At 42.1% G+C, this 15,000-nt stretch overlaps 1 protein-coding gene across 1 annotated transcript in view; it reads left to right on the forward strand.

Annotated features, from left to right (window-relative positions):
- LOC136675477 (receptor-type tyrosine-protein phosphatase mu-like) overlaps positions 1-15,000 on the forward strand; it is a 244,894-nt gene that overhangs the window by 189,499 nt on the left and 40,395 nt on the right. Inside the window, exons 18-21 of the mRNA XM_066652026.1 lie at positions 4,655-4,806; positions 6,281-6,355; positions 7,052-7,078; positions 10,006-10,235. Coding sequence (XP_066508123.1) covers positions 4,655-4,806; positions 6,281-6,355; positions 7,052-7,078; positions 10,006-10,235 — 484 coding nt within the window. The remainder of the gene's footprint in view (positions 1-4,654; positions 4,807-6,280; positions 6,356-7,051; positions 7,079-10,005; positions 10,236-15,000) is intronic.

The following is a 15,000-nucleotide window of genomic DNA, read 5'->3' on the forward strand; positions in this document are numbered from 1 at the left end:
CAGGCGCCACCTCAACCATGTGGAACATATTCAGCTGTGAGAATAGGTGACACAGAATATCTCTCGTTGTTCTCTACATGTGTGAAAGGACAAATCAAGGTTAGCTCATGCTTCCTCTACCATTTTTTACATATGAAATCTGGAAAAAGTCCAGAAAATTAGGTCCTAACGTTTCTTTTGTGAGAGAAAGTATATACTAGTCTTGATCCTGGAACTGGTACAAACTCCACTGGGGAGAAAATTGGGTTCAAATAAATCACCCTAATGAGAAGTTGAAATAGTTTTTTTAGTGTTCAGATTAGACTACTATAATGTGTAATAGATACACTGTATAACATGGAGGATTCAATATAGTGTGACTTTTGCACTAGTGTTAAGTGCAAATTGGACAAGCTGTTTATTGCCTATTATGTTTGAAACTGTTGATAATATGACCTGCTCAGTTTATAGGCCATGTGCATGGTATGAAACAAAATGTGTCTCTCTTCTTTAATCATGTGCACTTAGGGTGGAGGGCTGCTTGATTAAGTGAAGTGTGAGAAGCTCACAGCAGCCTGATTTTTAAAGAAGTGTTGTTGAGTAACAGATTTTAATAAGGTGAAACTCATGCGGCCTGGCTGAAATCATTCATACAGCAAAATCACAACACAATAGCAATGCACACCAGTTTAAATAAGAGCACTACTGATCTGTCTGAACTGTCTGACCTTTCACAAGCACAATAGTACCATTCGAAATAAGTAACTCTCTCTAAATTTGTGTATTTTTGGTTAGAGCCACACAGGCTTTCTGTCAGAATTCATGAACGTGTTTATGCTTTCCTTTTTTTAAGATTATTAGCTAATTTAATCTGTTTAATCATTTATTTGTCCATTATTCTATCTTCTGGTTTGTCATGTTGCTGCAAACACAGACAAACTCTGTTTGCATGGTCTTTATGTCTTGAAATATATTACATTAATTGGTTACAGAAAACCCCTCTTATAGTCTCTATCTCTCCCTCTCTCTTTGCTTACGCTCAAGAATCCTGGTAATGAAGTGTGTTGTGTAGTGTCGTTTGCAGGCCGTGCTCTTTATAAATGAGCAGTGAATGGGAGAGTGATTCATTTTGTAAGCAGCACCCACAGAGTGCCCCCCCACACACTCACACACACACAGCTCCCCACAGCCAAGCAAACAGAGGCAGATATGCCAGCTCCACTCTGCTAACCATGCAACATCTCCCCATTTACCCCACACTAGTCCACAGTGAGTCCAGGGGCAATAGGAAAAAAAGGTAGTAGTGCTGTCCCAAACAGCATTGTACAGGTTCTGAAATATTAGTTTGATGTTTCCAAAGCGAGTACTCTCACATTCTCATTCACAAACAACATTCAACACATGTCTTTAATTGTCTGCCTTAGTCCCTCCCTTTTAATCTGTGATTCAGTCAACAATGTAAACGTTTGCTATGATTTAACAGTAAATTACACTACATTAGAGTTTACATTTTTTTTTTTTCTAAATTAGTGTGTAGTTAAGGCAGCACGGTGGCACAGCAGGTTAGTGTCGCAGTCACACAGCTCCAGGGGCCTGGAAGTTGCGGGTTCGATTCCTGCTCCGGGTGACTGTCTGTGAGGAGTTGGTGTGTTCTCCCTGTGTCTGTGTGGGTTTCCTCCGGGTGACTGTCTGTGAGGAGCTGGTGTGTTCTCCCTGTGTCTGTGTGGGTTTCCTCCGGGTGCTCCAGTTTCCTCCCACAGTCCAAAAACACACGTTGCAGGTGGATTGGCGACACAAAAGTGTCCGTAGGTGTGAGTGAATGTGTGTGTGTCTGTGTTGCCCTGTGAAGGACTGGCGCCCCCTCCAGGGTATTTTCCCGCCTTACACCCAATGATTCCTGGTAGACTCTGGACCCACTGCGACCCTGAACTGGATTACAGATAATGAATGAATGTGTGTGTAGTTATGTATCTTGCTATGAATCATGGAAGGCCATGTTTAAAAGTTAAAGTATGTTCTTGCCAGAATTCCATTCAAGCTCTGTAACAGGAAAATAGGAAAAATTAGGAGCATGGTTTTAACTTCCAAAATATTAACACGCAAGACCTCAGGAAAATAAATTGTAATATATAGGTTAATGTTGTAACGTATTAGAAACCATAGAAAATCATTAAATATATCGGTATCAGAGTCAGTAAATCAGTGCCGTGTTCTGGTTGGGACCATAGCTTCAGTATCTATAGAGTGTTCTCCCTGTATCCGCGTGGGTTTCCTCCTGGTGCTCCGGTTTCCTCCCACGGTCTAAAAACACGCCTTGATAGGTGGATTGGTGACTTAAAAGTATTCATAGGTCTGAGTGAATGTGTGAGTGGGTGTTGCCCTGCGAAGGACTGGCGCCCCCTCCAGGGTGTGTTCCCGCCTTGCACCCAGTGATTCCGTGTCGGCTCCGGACCCACCGCGACCCTGAACTGGATGAGCGCTTACAGACAATGAATGAATGAACTTGGATCCGTGTTGGTCGGGAGAACTGGGTCTATAGAGGTGCACTAATGGAACTGTTGTGTTTCCTGTGCTATACATATGACAGTACAATGACTATAACTGCTGTATAGTTAGAATAATAATCGTGGCCTGTCTTTTACTGGTTGCTGTGTTGCTAATATGTTATGGGTCATCAAACTGGTTATGCCTTTGTAGGATACGGAAATGTTAATTTCACATACACACATGATGACAAGGTGACCTGGATCCCTTGGAAATATATATTTAACACATCAGGCTGTTCATCTCTTATTTTGCTTTTATATTACAGTGCTCTCAGAATAAGTTGAAATTGTAGTAAATGACTTGAAATTACAATAATGGAAAAATAATGGAAAGGTTGGCGAAATGCTAACGAATAAAAGATCTGCCCTGTCTCAATTAGTCATTATCTAATTAGCATAACTCGTCAATCTCTCAGACAGATCTTAAGGAACATTGTTTGCTGCACTTTCTTTTTTTTTTTTTTTTAGATCTGATTGAGCATGAATTAGGTTTGGGTTCTTTCCCTTTTTACAGAATCACAGCGAACTCTTTACAGGGGCTGTCTTCTAGCCACGGGTACTAGAGCCTGGAATATCTTTCAAATCCTCACCAAACCCTGACATGAGCTGGGTACCACAATTTCTCAGATACGTGTTGAGTAAATATCTGACCGTGGTGATCTCATATTGGTGATAGGGGCATTATCCAATCAAGACACAGCAAGTGCTTGGCCTTTTCCAGTGCACCTTCTTCATCAGGAGACTGACTACACAGACTACACTTAAATTACACCTTGTGCTGCATGGTTGATTGCCCTCTACCTTCTAAGGAACAATGAGATGAGTAGAAATAATACTGGAAGAGGAGAGTGAAGCTACATGACATCAGGCAGTAAATTGGATTGGGTCTGGACTGAGACAGAGTGTTTTTGGGTTCTGTTGAGTTTGGTTTCAAATTTCAGGCCCAATTAAGCCTCACTGTATCCTACGGCCCTGCTCATTTACATGCCTGCAGCTCGCATGCAAAATATGTTGTAATATAGTCTCGGAAGAAGTTGTGGGTATTGATTAGCTTGTTTCTTACCGTGTAAGTGGTCTTCCCCATCAATCATCCTCAATATTAGATCGAAGAGTGCACGTCATTGTCTTTGACTTGGCACGACCTGCAAGTTTAATGGGCTCTGTGTTCTGTAGAAACTTCCAGCATTACCACACTTTGTGGTTTGGCGTGACTCCTGCTCTGTAAATCATGTTATGGAGGAGGAATATTCCAGAAGCCTTGTAGCCTCAGGCCTGGACACCCCCCTCCTTCCGCTCCCACAGATTGGCCGGATAATTTTACCTCATTTGCATTTTCTTGTGTATCAGAACCTCTGGAAAACAAAGGCCAGCCAACCGAATTAGCGTCTGATATGTATGGATCCACCGGCGCACAATTCGATTAGGGCTCCCTCCTGTTGTTCTCCCTGGTGACGGCCATTTGGCTTAGCTTAGCTACCTGATATTCTCTTTATTCTGATCATTCCTCTTGTTTGAAAGTCAGCAATATGAGGTATGCCATGGCTTCGAGAGAAATTGTATTTTTGAAGCGGTGTCATTGTAATTACTAAGCCGTTTGGCTCCCAGAAGGGTCTTGGTAGGGCATTGATTATAATTATATCAGAATTTAATTGTGTCTGTTGCCTCTCCCTCTCAATCAAGCTCAGATCATTATGTGTCCCATTTTTGATTTCTCTAATGTTTATTCTCCTTTTCGATTAGAGTTCAAATAATGCGGCGTTTCGTAATAATGCTTCTCCTATAGCGAGCATTCAAACACATTATTGGTTTTATAATCCATGTCGTTTTCTCCTGCATTTATTGTTGCATATTAAAATAAAAAAATATCCAAGGAGGAATAACAGGAACATATTTGAACATTTTATGGCAAGCCAAAAGGATTGAGCCTCATTTTTATTTATTGGCATGCTGTTATTAAACCATTTTATTTGTCTTACTGATTCAAAACACAATGTTACATAAGGATCAGTGTGTTTGCAGTTTCTTTCTGAAGCTTCTGATGTATAAATATTCTCAGTGTTTATATTCTGATGATTGAATTTTCCATCCATAACGAGTGTTGTGTATGATTGTGTTTTTCTTTACTGAAGGAAACTTGCGAAGAAGCGTAAAGAGACGCTGAGCAGCACTCGGCAGGAGATGACTGTGATGGTGAACTCCATGGACAAGAGCTACACAGAGCAAGGCACCAACTGTGACGAAGCGCTTTCCTTTATGGACACACACAACCTGAACAGCCGCTGTGAGTCCACCAACATGTCTGCGTATTTTATAGCCCTTATCTGCTTGTCTTCAAGGCATCTTAAAGCGCTGTAAGCTGTAAGCGCTTATCCAGTTCAGGGTCGCGGTGGGTCCGGAACCTACCTGGAATCTTTGGGTGCAAGGCAGGAATACACCCTGGAGGGGGCGCCAGTCCTTCACAGGACGACACATGCACTCACACCTACGGACACTTTTTAGTCACCAATCCATCTACCAATGTGTGTTTTTGGACCATGGGAAGAAACAGGAGCACCTGGAGGAAACCCACGCGAACACAGAGAGAACACACCCAACTCCCTATTTACAGACAGTCACCCGTAGCAGGACTCAACTCCCCAACCCCAAATCCCTGGAGCTGTGCGCCACCGAGCTGCTTGGTTAGGGATTTTCCCGTTTTATATTTCAGATTTCCAACCATATTATCACAGACAACTGTTTTTTTTTTTTTTTGTTCTCACTGTTGGTCATGAGTACCTTCTTACTGAAGCCTGGCCCTGTTGTAATCCTCCACAGCCGCGCTGAGTGCGTGACAGGACGCCGCTGTTGTTTTTGAGCTGTTTGACCGCAATCTCTTGTTCCTGCTTAATGAGCCAGCTGCTTCACTGAGTGACCTCAGAGCACGTAGCCCTGACCTTCGCTCACCAGCCGCTCTGGCTAAGGACATTAAGAGTTGCCCTGCTAATCCCACACAGATCCCCTAAAACCATAGATGTTCAGCCTCCATACACAGAGACCTGGAGTCCAGCACCATGCCCACTATTGAAAACCTGCCAAAGATATTTACATTCAGTTAGAGTTCTGGGGGGTAGTGTATGTTCAAACACCAAATATTTAGAAGTGTAAAAGACGGACACATGCACGTTCTCATATACAGAGTACCCAGCTATTTTCAAAATACAGGCTCACAAACGCACACAGACTGGCTCCCCGATGTCTCAGCACTGTCCCTGAGATGTGTCCTTAGATAGCTGTCTGAGAGGTGGCTTTGGACGTCTCCATCGATCCGTTGACACTGACTGTGGCCTTGTTGAGTGGGTTAAGCTCTGCTAACAGAAACACATGCTGTGACAATAACCCAGGACACGGCTGCCACATCTGACAAAGAATGAACTTAATGAACCAGTCACGGGGCTGAAGTTAATTCATATAAAGTGGGCCTCCTAGCATTTTAAATTTGCCCAAATGGTTCATGTAAAATATAGTATCTGTAAGTTTTAGTTCATTTTTGTTCATTATTTTTAAGTTGTAGTTGGGAGCAAGTAGATAACACAGCACCTATTGTACCATTATCCAGTCTCGGTGCTAAGTAGGTGGACACATCCATGCTAGGTGCTAGCCCAGCAAACTAATCAGCCAATCATACTATGATTTTAAATGCATGGAGCAAGAACAGTGACTTTGCATATCATCCTGTGAAGTGATACAGATTGTAATATGGCATTTACATGTTGCAGCTGGATCGTCTCCATGCTCCCTCACTGTGAAGACAAACACACTGAGCACAGCTCTGCCCAACTCCTACTACCCAGGTAACACCACACTGTCCTTAATCTTTGAACTGCAGTGGTCTTGTTCTGTACCCTACTACCGCAACGACTAACTAGGTTACAATGTGTAATGTGTGTTTTTATTCTTCCACAATTCTTTTCTTTCTTTCTTTTATCTTTTTTTTCACGGTCGTTAGGGGGTTGTTGCATCATGATCCTTGAAAACATCTTCACAACAACGATGCGTATCACAGTTAGTTACATTTTATCACAGTAGGTCATAACCACAATGTCACTTCACAGAACATTACTATAAATAAATAAATAAACAACGTAATCAATGAGAATAGGTTATTTTTTGCAAATCACCGTTTTTCTTTAAATATGTCCTTTCTATAATGTTCCAGCTTTTTCTAATTTATTGTTGTACCTTTATATTTTATATAAACAGTAGAATTATAAAACACAAGATTACACCAACGCTTTAACAACTGAATCAAATCAAATTGTCAGTAACGTGTCCAGTCTTCGCTTTTAAGTGATTGTAAGTTGTCCTCTCACATTAAAATGATAGACAAACACTTATTTGAAGTGGTTAATAGGTGGTCTCTGACTTTTGAAATGCGCTATTCTGTTTTATCACCCTATCATAACTAAAACTACGCTCCTTTTCTCCTGTCCTTTCCTCTTTCTGTCTCATCTCTCACTGGCCTTCTGCTGTATTCTAACTCCTGCCAGACCCTTTTGTGCCCACTGCTATTTTAGGTGAGCGAAATCTTTTGTTCATTCTTCTCATGACCACTGCTAGCCTCTCTCTTAGGCTCCTGACACACTCATACAGTCAGAAATACAGGTCATGTTTAAACACTGTGCAAAAGTTAGGCCAGACTTAATGGAATGTGTTTTGTGGTGATCTCTTTTCTTTGATTTTGGTGGTTTTAGTGTTTTTTTATTTTTCCTATAAAGATGGCTGCCTCATCTCCATACCTGCCTGTTGCTTCTCTTCCTCCCTCCTCGTCCCGTTTGTGCCAACAGTGGGCGGGGCGTCCCGGGCCGAGGCTGGCTTCACTCCATCCCATCCGCATTGCGTGTCGTGCGTGTGATGTCACATCCTGTCTGACCTCTCATATGCATGGACAGACATGTGGACTGGATGTAGGGGGAGTGGACTGTAGGGCAGGGAGTGTGTGGGGTATCGGGGGGAAACGGAACAGTTGGAAATCACTGTTATAACGGAAAGTCTCTAAGTCGTGTAGTTTCATCAGTGAAGCTATCTCTCACTTCGGAGAAAGATTGCTTTTGATGTTGTAGCTCAGAAAAAAAGTCTTGTTTTTAGCTGAAGAGGAGAAATCAAAAACAAAACAAAACAAGCTTTAGCCGTGCCCCCTCTCCCTCCACCATCTTCTCCACTCTCCCTCCCAGAGCAACCTCCTCTTCGATTCTTTTTAATGTCGCTCCTGCCTCTGGCTAGTTCCCACTGCCCTACTTGTTTTTGTGTTCCTCTTTTGCTAGTGTTTATTCATTTATCCCATGATGAAATAGAATAATAAAATAATTTTTTTCGACAATATTACAAGCTTTTACTCGAAAATGTGCGATTCCACTATGTTTTTTTTGTAATGCCACAGCCCGTGTTGCGGAAAGTTTAATTGAAATATAACATGAAGGGATAATAGGAGTGAACCTTATTAAATATGAAAGACCGTTGGCTAGGGCCGTGTAGCTAGTAGATTAGAGTGATGCTTGTTGCCTTACAACAAGAAGGAAAAATAGCATTAACTGTACAATAGGCACTACTGAGACTTCCAATTGGAAACTGGTAGATGTGTTTACATCATCAAGTGTATTCATTAGTAACCCACTGTAGATCGTAAAATAATGGAACTGTAGTGTGTTCACATTATAAAGGACAGCCTTGAAACATTTAGCAAATTACATACAACCTATAGTTCCTAGATGATATGTTTGTATCTACTTTGAAATTCATTTTCTATCTTTCAGTGTGTGTCTAAACCCGTCGCTTTAGCAAAAACCCTGTAATCTGCAGCACCCCACTATCTATCCCAGGCTTTCAGGCTAGTGGACAGAGCTGTAGTGTGCCAGTGCTCTTTGGTGTATTGTTGCTTATACCCTGTCTCCTCTCTCTTTCCTCTCCTCTCTCTCTCTCACACACTTTCCTTTTCTCTCTCTCTTTCTCTCTGTCGCTCTTTTTCACATTTAACCTCTAATGTATCTGCTTAAAAAGTCCCCATTAATGGTAAGTTCCTCAGTCTGCCTGTTGTTTTGGGGGAAGGAGGTTGTGTGTTCCATTAAAAAAAAAAAAAAAAAAAAAAGGTGTCCGCCATTTGGCCCCGCCCCCCCCACTCCCACCCCGCCCACCCCTTTTCACGCACAAAGACACCCACCATGTGTCTTCGACATGCATGGCAGTGGACATGTCACGGCATCACATGCAAAACTCTCCTCAGCTCACGAGTGACCAGTGCTCTCCACACCCCTTCCTCCATCTCTGCTTCTCTTTCACTTGTGGTTTCACGCCTGGGTTTTTCTGTGCTCGTGTTGTGCTCGGGAGGTGTGGCTTTGGGCCATTGGTCATTGTGATGTCACACATCCCTCATCATGCTTTTTGCTGTTTGATTGACAGCGCCTCTGTGCCTCATCCTGCCATAGAAATGAATTTCCGATACAGAGAAGCAAAATCTCTGAGCATTGGCTATTAGAGACCACAGACTAGAGGAGACAGGCATACTAAAGTAGCATTTACAGCATAACCCCATATTTATGATTTGATGGAAGGATGATGTTGTATGGTGTAAATGAGCAAAAGGGCAGAATGGAACGTATCCCTCCCTCTGCATCCACTCATTCACTCCCTCCCCCACAACGTTGTGTCGTGTTTTCATCTAAAACAGTAAAGGCAAACAGCTAGAAAAGGACACTTTCTTTTACAGTGCGACTTATTACTCGCTGCTCTTAAACTGCATAGCCCTTGTGTAAAAATTGTACAGCACTGCAGTTATCATCAATCTTTATATATAGCATTTTCACTTTAGTGTAAGGTGCTTTACAAATGCTCTAGATATAAATACAGACAAATGAAAATGTGCTACAGTACCTGCCAAAATATGTCTTTTTCCATATGATTTAATATCCTCTGTTGAGTTTGCATTCCTAATATTCCAGATTTTTTGGAGCTACGTATAGAAATTGATCGTCCACCACCTGAGCTCTACGTCATCCTTAGAGTTTACGATAAGCTTCCTACAGCTGATCAAAGAGATCTGAATGGAGTATTAGACTTCAGATCAGATACCAGCTAGGACTTCAAGAGCTTTGAAAGTCATAAGCCAAACCTAGTCAATATTGGACTTCTGCAAACTTATGGAACCCGAGCAAGACTTTCCTCTTTTCCTGGTAAACACATGGGCTTCTGAGATCGGAAGGCGTATAGTCTGGATTTGTCACTCACATTATGTAACGTTTATTCATTTAGAAATGATCAATGACTGCAGTTTAAGGGATTAAATAATAACTATTGTTATATACTGTAATTAACATTAATACACAACACTGCCACGTTGTAATAACTGCTGTAAAAGAAAGTGTACGTTTCAGAAAAGCATGGCGTTCATGGCGCTCTTTGACACTTGTAGTGACCTCTCTGCCTTCTCCTTTCTCTCTTTTTTTTCCAGACGAGACCCAGACAATGGCAAGCGATACCAGCAGCCTGGCACAGTCGCACACGCACACGCATTCCACACACACACACTCCACACACACGCACTCCCTGCGCAAGCGGGACGGAGTGGACGTCCCATATCAGACCGGACAGCTGCACCCGGCCATCCGAGTGGCTGACTTACTGGAGCACGTCACTCAGATGAAGTGTGCCGAAGGCTACGGCTTCAAGGAGGAGTATGAGGTAGGACCACCATGCCTTCAACCAGCCACCCACCCAACCACCCAACCCCACCACTCTCATTTTGGCCTTCTTTACACACTCGTTTTTTGTTTGTATATATGTGTGTGTTTGTGTGTGTGTCTTCGTCTGTCCTCTCATTTCTTCTCTTTCACTGCTTTGTTACATCATTCTTTATTTTTGGGCTCATCTCTCCCACATACACACTGGCTATTGAAAGTTAATGCACTCTTTGATGATGAATGTGTTTAGTTGTGCTCTCTCTCTCTCTCTCTCTCTCTCTCTCTCTCTCTCTCTCTCTTTCTCTCCTTCTGTTCCTTTCTTTCTTTCAGTCTCTCTCTATATCGCTTGCTCACTGTCTCAAGCTTAGCAATGTGTAGAATCTGAGGCTTTGTAGTTTATGCACTGATTATGCCAATGCCACCTTCACACTGAGAGCTCCCAAGAGAGCCATGTTCAACCGCTCTGGCAGACAGAACACTACAAAAAAAAAAAAACCCACCAGACTCAAGTGTGTGTTCTGTTTCCCTCTGTCACTTAACCAACACACTGTTGTCGAGTGTCATCTCCCGCTTTCTGAAAGCCAACGAGTCCCCACACTGTACACACTCCACTCTAATCTGACTGCGCCTGACACAAACACCAGATTACTGTCACTTACACTCTCTATTGATTTAGCATCAACACACACAGCCTTCCCTAGGCCTTCCCTTCTTCACGACTCCTCTTCTGCCCTTCTCTTCCCTTTACTTCTCTACTCTCCTCTACTCTTCTTTTCTCTTTTCTTATTTTGTTTTCTTTTCTCTTTCCTTCTCTTACTTTTTTGTGTGGTTTTCTTTTCCCTCTTTTTCCTTTCTCTTATTTTCCCTTTTATTATCTTTTCTATTCTCTTATGTTCTGTTTCACTCTCTCTCAGTCTCTCTCTCTCTCTCTCTCTCTCTCTCTCTCTCTCTCTCAGTAATTATCTCTGTATGCCGTAGTGTTATAGCAGGCAGAGGAGTTGAATAATGCAGCTGCTCTGAGTGTCACCTGTCTGGGCTTGGCTCTGTGTGGGGGGCCCTGGGCTATGGATGCCCTCCAGGCCTGTTCCATAATGGATTAAGGCACTGCAGAATAGCAGGGTGACTAAATCACTGATGCTGCTTTCCCCACATACACAAAAACAACACACACACATACTTAAACAAACACACACACACTAGTCTGCTTCCCAAAATACAATCCGCTTTGGTATAGCCACGAGGGGTTGTGTCACAAGTGTGTGTGCTGGTCCCGTATAGGCCTTGTGTACATCCTCCCTATCCTTTATGCGTAGTGTAATGCCCTGAGAATGTTCTGTTTTGTGCTAGTGGCGTAGTGTCTGCTGAAGTTGGAATAGCACTCTTCTCCCTCAGAGCTACTCACTCACACACTTTGTCTCTCTCTGACCTCTCCTCTTGTGGTTCTGTACCTTAACTATGGATCAGATCAATGAGGTAAGCGCACACTTCATTTGATTCATTTATTATAAATCTAGAATTTTTACAGACACCCACAAAATAGACACCAGCTCTATATTAGCTAGCACCTGTAGTGTTGTATTGACAGGCTGTCTTTGTGTACATGGTATATTATCACAGCTAAAGGGACATTTCGGCTTGAAACTGGTCTTTAAACTCTTGCTTCTCATGTCAGCATCGAAGCCTTCATCAGTTTGAAAGAATTCGTAAGGCACTCATTTTAATACAGAGTAATTTAATAAGCAAATCTTTTTATTTATGGTTTTATTTTATTAGTTTACTGTGTATTTTCTTGTTTTATTACCTGAATTGGTACTCGAGTACTTCTTTTCATTCCCGTTCATGTACTCATGTACTCAGCAAACATACAGCCGAACTGAAAATGTCAGACAGCCATTGGAAAACCTTAACTTCCCACTCAATATTCTACAAACTAATAAATACAACCTAGCTACCAGTGGTCTAACTCTAACGTCAGAGATCAATCATCCATCCATCCATCCATTATCTGTAACCGCTTATCCAATTTTAGGGTCGCGGGGGGTCCAGAGCCTACCTGGATTCATTGGGCGCAAGGCGGGAATACACCCTGGAGGGGACGCCAGTCCTTCACAGGGCAACACAGACACACACATTCACTCACACACTCACACCTACGGACACTTTCGAGTCGCCAATCCACCTGCAACGTGTGTTTTTGGACTGTGGGAGGAAACCGGAGCACCCGGAGGAAACCCACGCGGACACGGGGAGAACACACCAACTCCTCACAGACAGTCACCCGGAGCGGGAATCGAACCCACAACCTCCAGGCCCCTGGAGCTGTGTGACTGCGACACTACCTGCTGCGCCACCGTGCCGCCCCAGAGATCAATCAGCATAGTTATAAAAACAGACCTGATTTTATAATCTAGAAGAAGAAGGAAGGACACAGAGGGGGCCAGATATGGTTTGGTTGCCTCTGATTGGTCAAAATCTGTTATATAGTCTAAATGACCCCATTTATATCTGTATAAGACAGTTCTAGGTGATTTTAACATAAAAAAATGTACATTTTCCAGCCCTGATTGGAGCCTGGGTTTGTATTCCCTGGTCCACCACAGACCAGGTGTAAGACTGACATTTTTATGTTGTTTTTTCGAACATGACCCATCTGTTTCTTTCATTTTTTCCATTAAAATACATTAATTAAAGTAATCTTTTCTAAAAAATCTTCAATTACTTTGGCACTATTTTATGAAGCAAGTTTTCACGTTGGCAGCAAATGTAGTGATGTTTACCTTTTTCATTTTGCCTGGAGTGTCCCTTTAGCTAACATGCTAGGTTGTCTTAGCTAGACACTGTATATTGTGTTGTTAATATAGTTAAGGGGGAACTTACAGCCTTACGTTACAAACCTGACATTGGGAACATAACTAGTGTTATGTCATGTGATGTGTCTGGACTACGATTTGTTCTGAAAACATTTGACAGTGCACAGATGTACGTATAAACATGTAACATTGACAAGCCCCATTTGCTGCCCATCGTCGGCCATTTCTGTGTGCTGCCATGTGGAACGTGACTGTGAAATGTTTTCTGTCCCCGTCTCCTCACTGCCAAAGCCTTGTGTTTGACGGATGCTAATGGTTAATGATATGACACCACCACAGATGCTCCAAGAATGTTCTCACCCAGTTGTGCATGCTTTCACCGCTGTGTGTATAACACTCAAGTTTGGGAGATGCAGGAATGGTTGCCATTTTCTTTTCTTGCCCATGGTTTTGTGTGTTTTGTTTCATTCCAGGCATCTTTGTTATAGTCAGTCCATTCAGATCGTGTTATTCTTACTTTATCTTGTAAATTAATGTTTCAAACTCACTCCCTGGCGTGAAGAACATAGTTAAACTGTATCTTTCTGCTGTTTTATGTTCTTGAACATGTGCTGACGCTTTCCTTTTTAGCCACTAGATGCTGTAAATGAAGGGAAGGTTAGCATGTGCTAATCTCACTTCCTGATCCTTGTGTTGTTGTTATAAATTAAGGATGTGTTAAGGTGGCATTAATTTTTAACTAATTAAACAATGTAATCAGTCCACTCTTTAACACTTTAGTGATTTTCAAATATGTGGAGGTTAATAAATAATAAATAAATGTATTTTTAGCATGTCTCCCTCTGACAGTCCGACTGTGACCCTCGATGGCCCACCCATTCATATTCATTTGATAATAGCAACAGTTACAGTTGTATACACTCAACAAAAGTAGTTCCCAAAAGAGTCATAGACTTATGTTCCCTTTCAAAGACTCACTAACGTTAACACAAGCAGCTACCCACACACACTTCAGCTGCCTTACAGATCTCTTTCTCACGTGTCTTTAAATGGCTAGAGGAGACATTTGTGATTGAAACAGATACAACACACTAAAACTGATCTTTCAAAGTGTGGAGTAGTAGATGCAGCCAACTTGGCTGGACACAGTAAAAACTGATGTTTCTGTGTAATCTTCTACTGAATAGGTTCCAAGCCTTTTTCCTGATGGTGAAATATGAACACTGCACCAAATGGCTTTTTTGAGAATTGTGACTATGGGTTGGAGTTTTGCACTTTTGCTGTAAAATAACAAAAAAAAAAAACAAGTCAGTCTGTTTAATATTTCAGAGAGGGTGTAAAATGGTCATGCAAAAATGTATGATGACTGTTTTGGTGCATAAACCAACACAAGCATAAATAAAATATAAGAAAAATATGGGAAATGGGACCTTTAAGACATTCTGAAATAGTGTGAATTTTTTGGTGTGCGCTGAATATCTGGATGTTGTTTTGCGGCCCAGTATCATTAGCGCTCCCTGCTGAATTTGAGGACAGTTTTGGGTCCCCCTCGTTAATTTGTTTGAGTTATTTTTGAGGTTTTACAGTGAAAATGGGAATAGCAAATGTGGGCAAAATTATCACAACAAAAGGAACCCTTCCACAGCTGGACTAATGATAGCCACCCATAAGCTTATCATCATCTTCCTACTCAGTACCGCTGGAAACTAAGATGTCATCAGTGGAGTTTTACAGTATGAATTAATTATAGGAAATCATATCAATTATTCTGTTTTGCCTGGTGTTCTCGGCAAGGCTGAGCAGCCAACGTAAATGGTTGTCACTCTCTCCTTCTGTTCGTGGAACGTCTTTGAATTTATGTCAAAATTGTGTTCTTTCTCGCTCTTGCTCTCTCTCTCTCTCTCTCTCTTGCTCTCTCTCTCAATCCCTCTCTCTCCCTCTCTCTCACTCTCTCTC

This window comes from Hoplias malabaricus, chromosome X1 (genome assembly GCF_029633855.1).
Source record: "Hoplias malabaricus isolate fHopMal1 chromosome X1, fHopMal1.hap1, whole genome shotgun sequence".
Taxonomy (NCBI): Eukaryota; Metazoa; Chordata; class Actinopteri; order Characiformes; family Erythrinidae; genus Hoplias; species Hoplias malabaricus.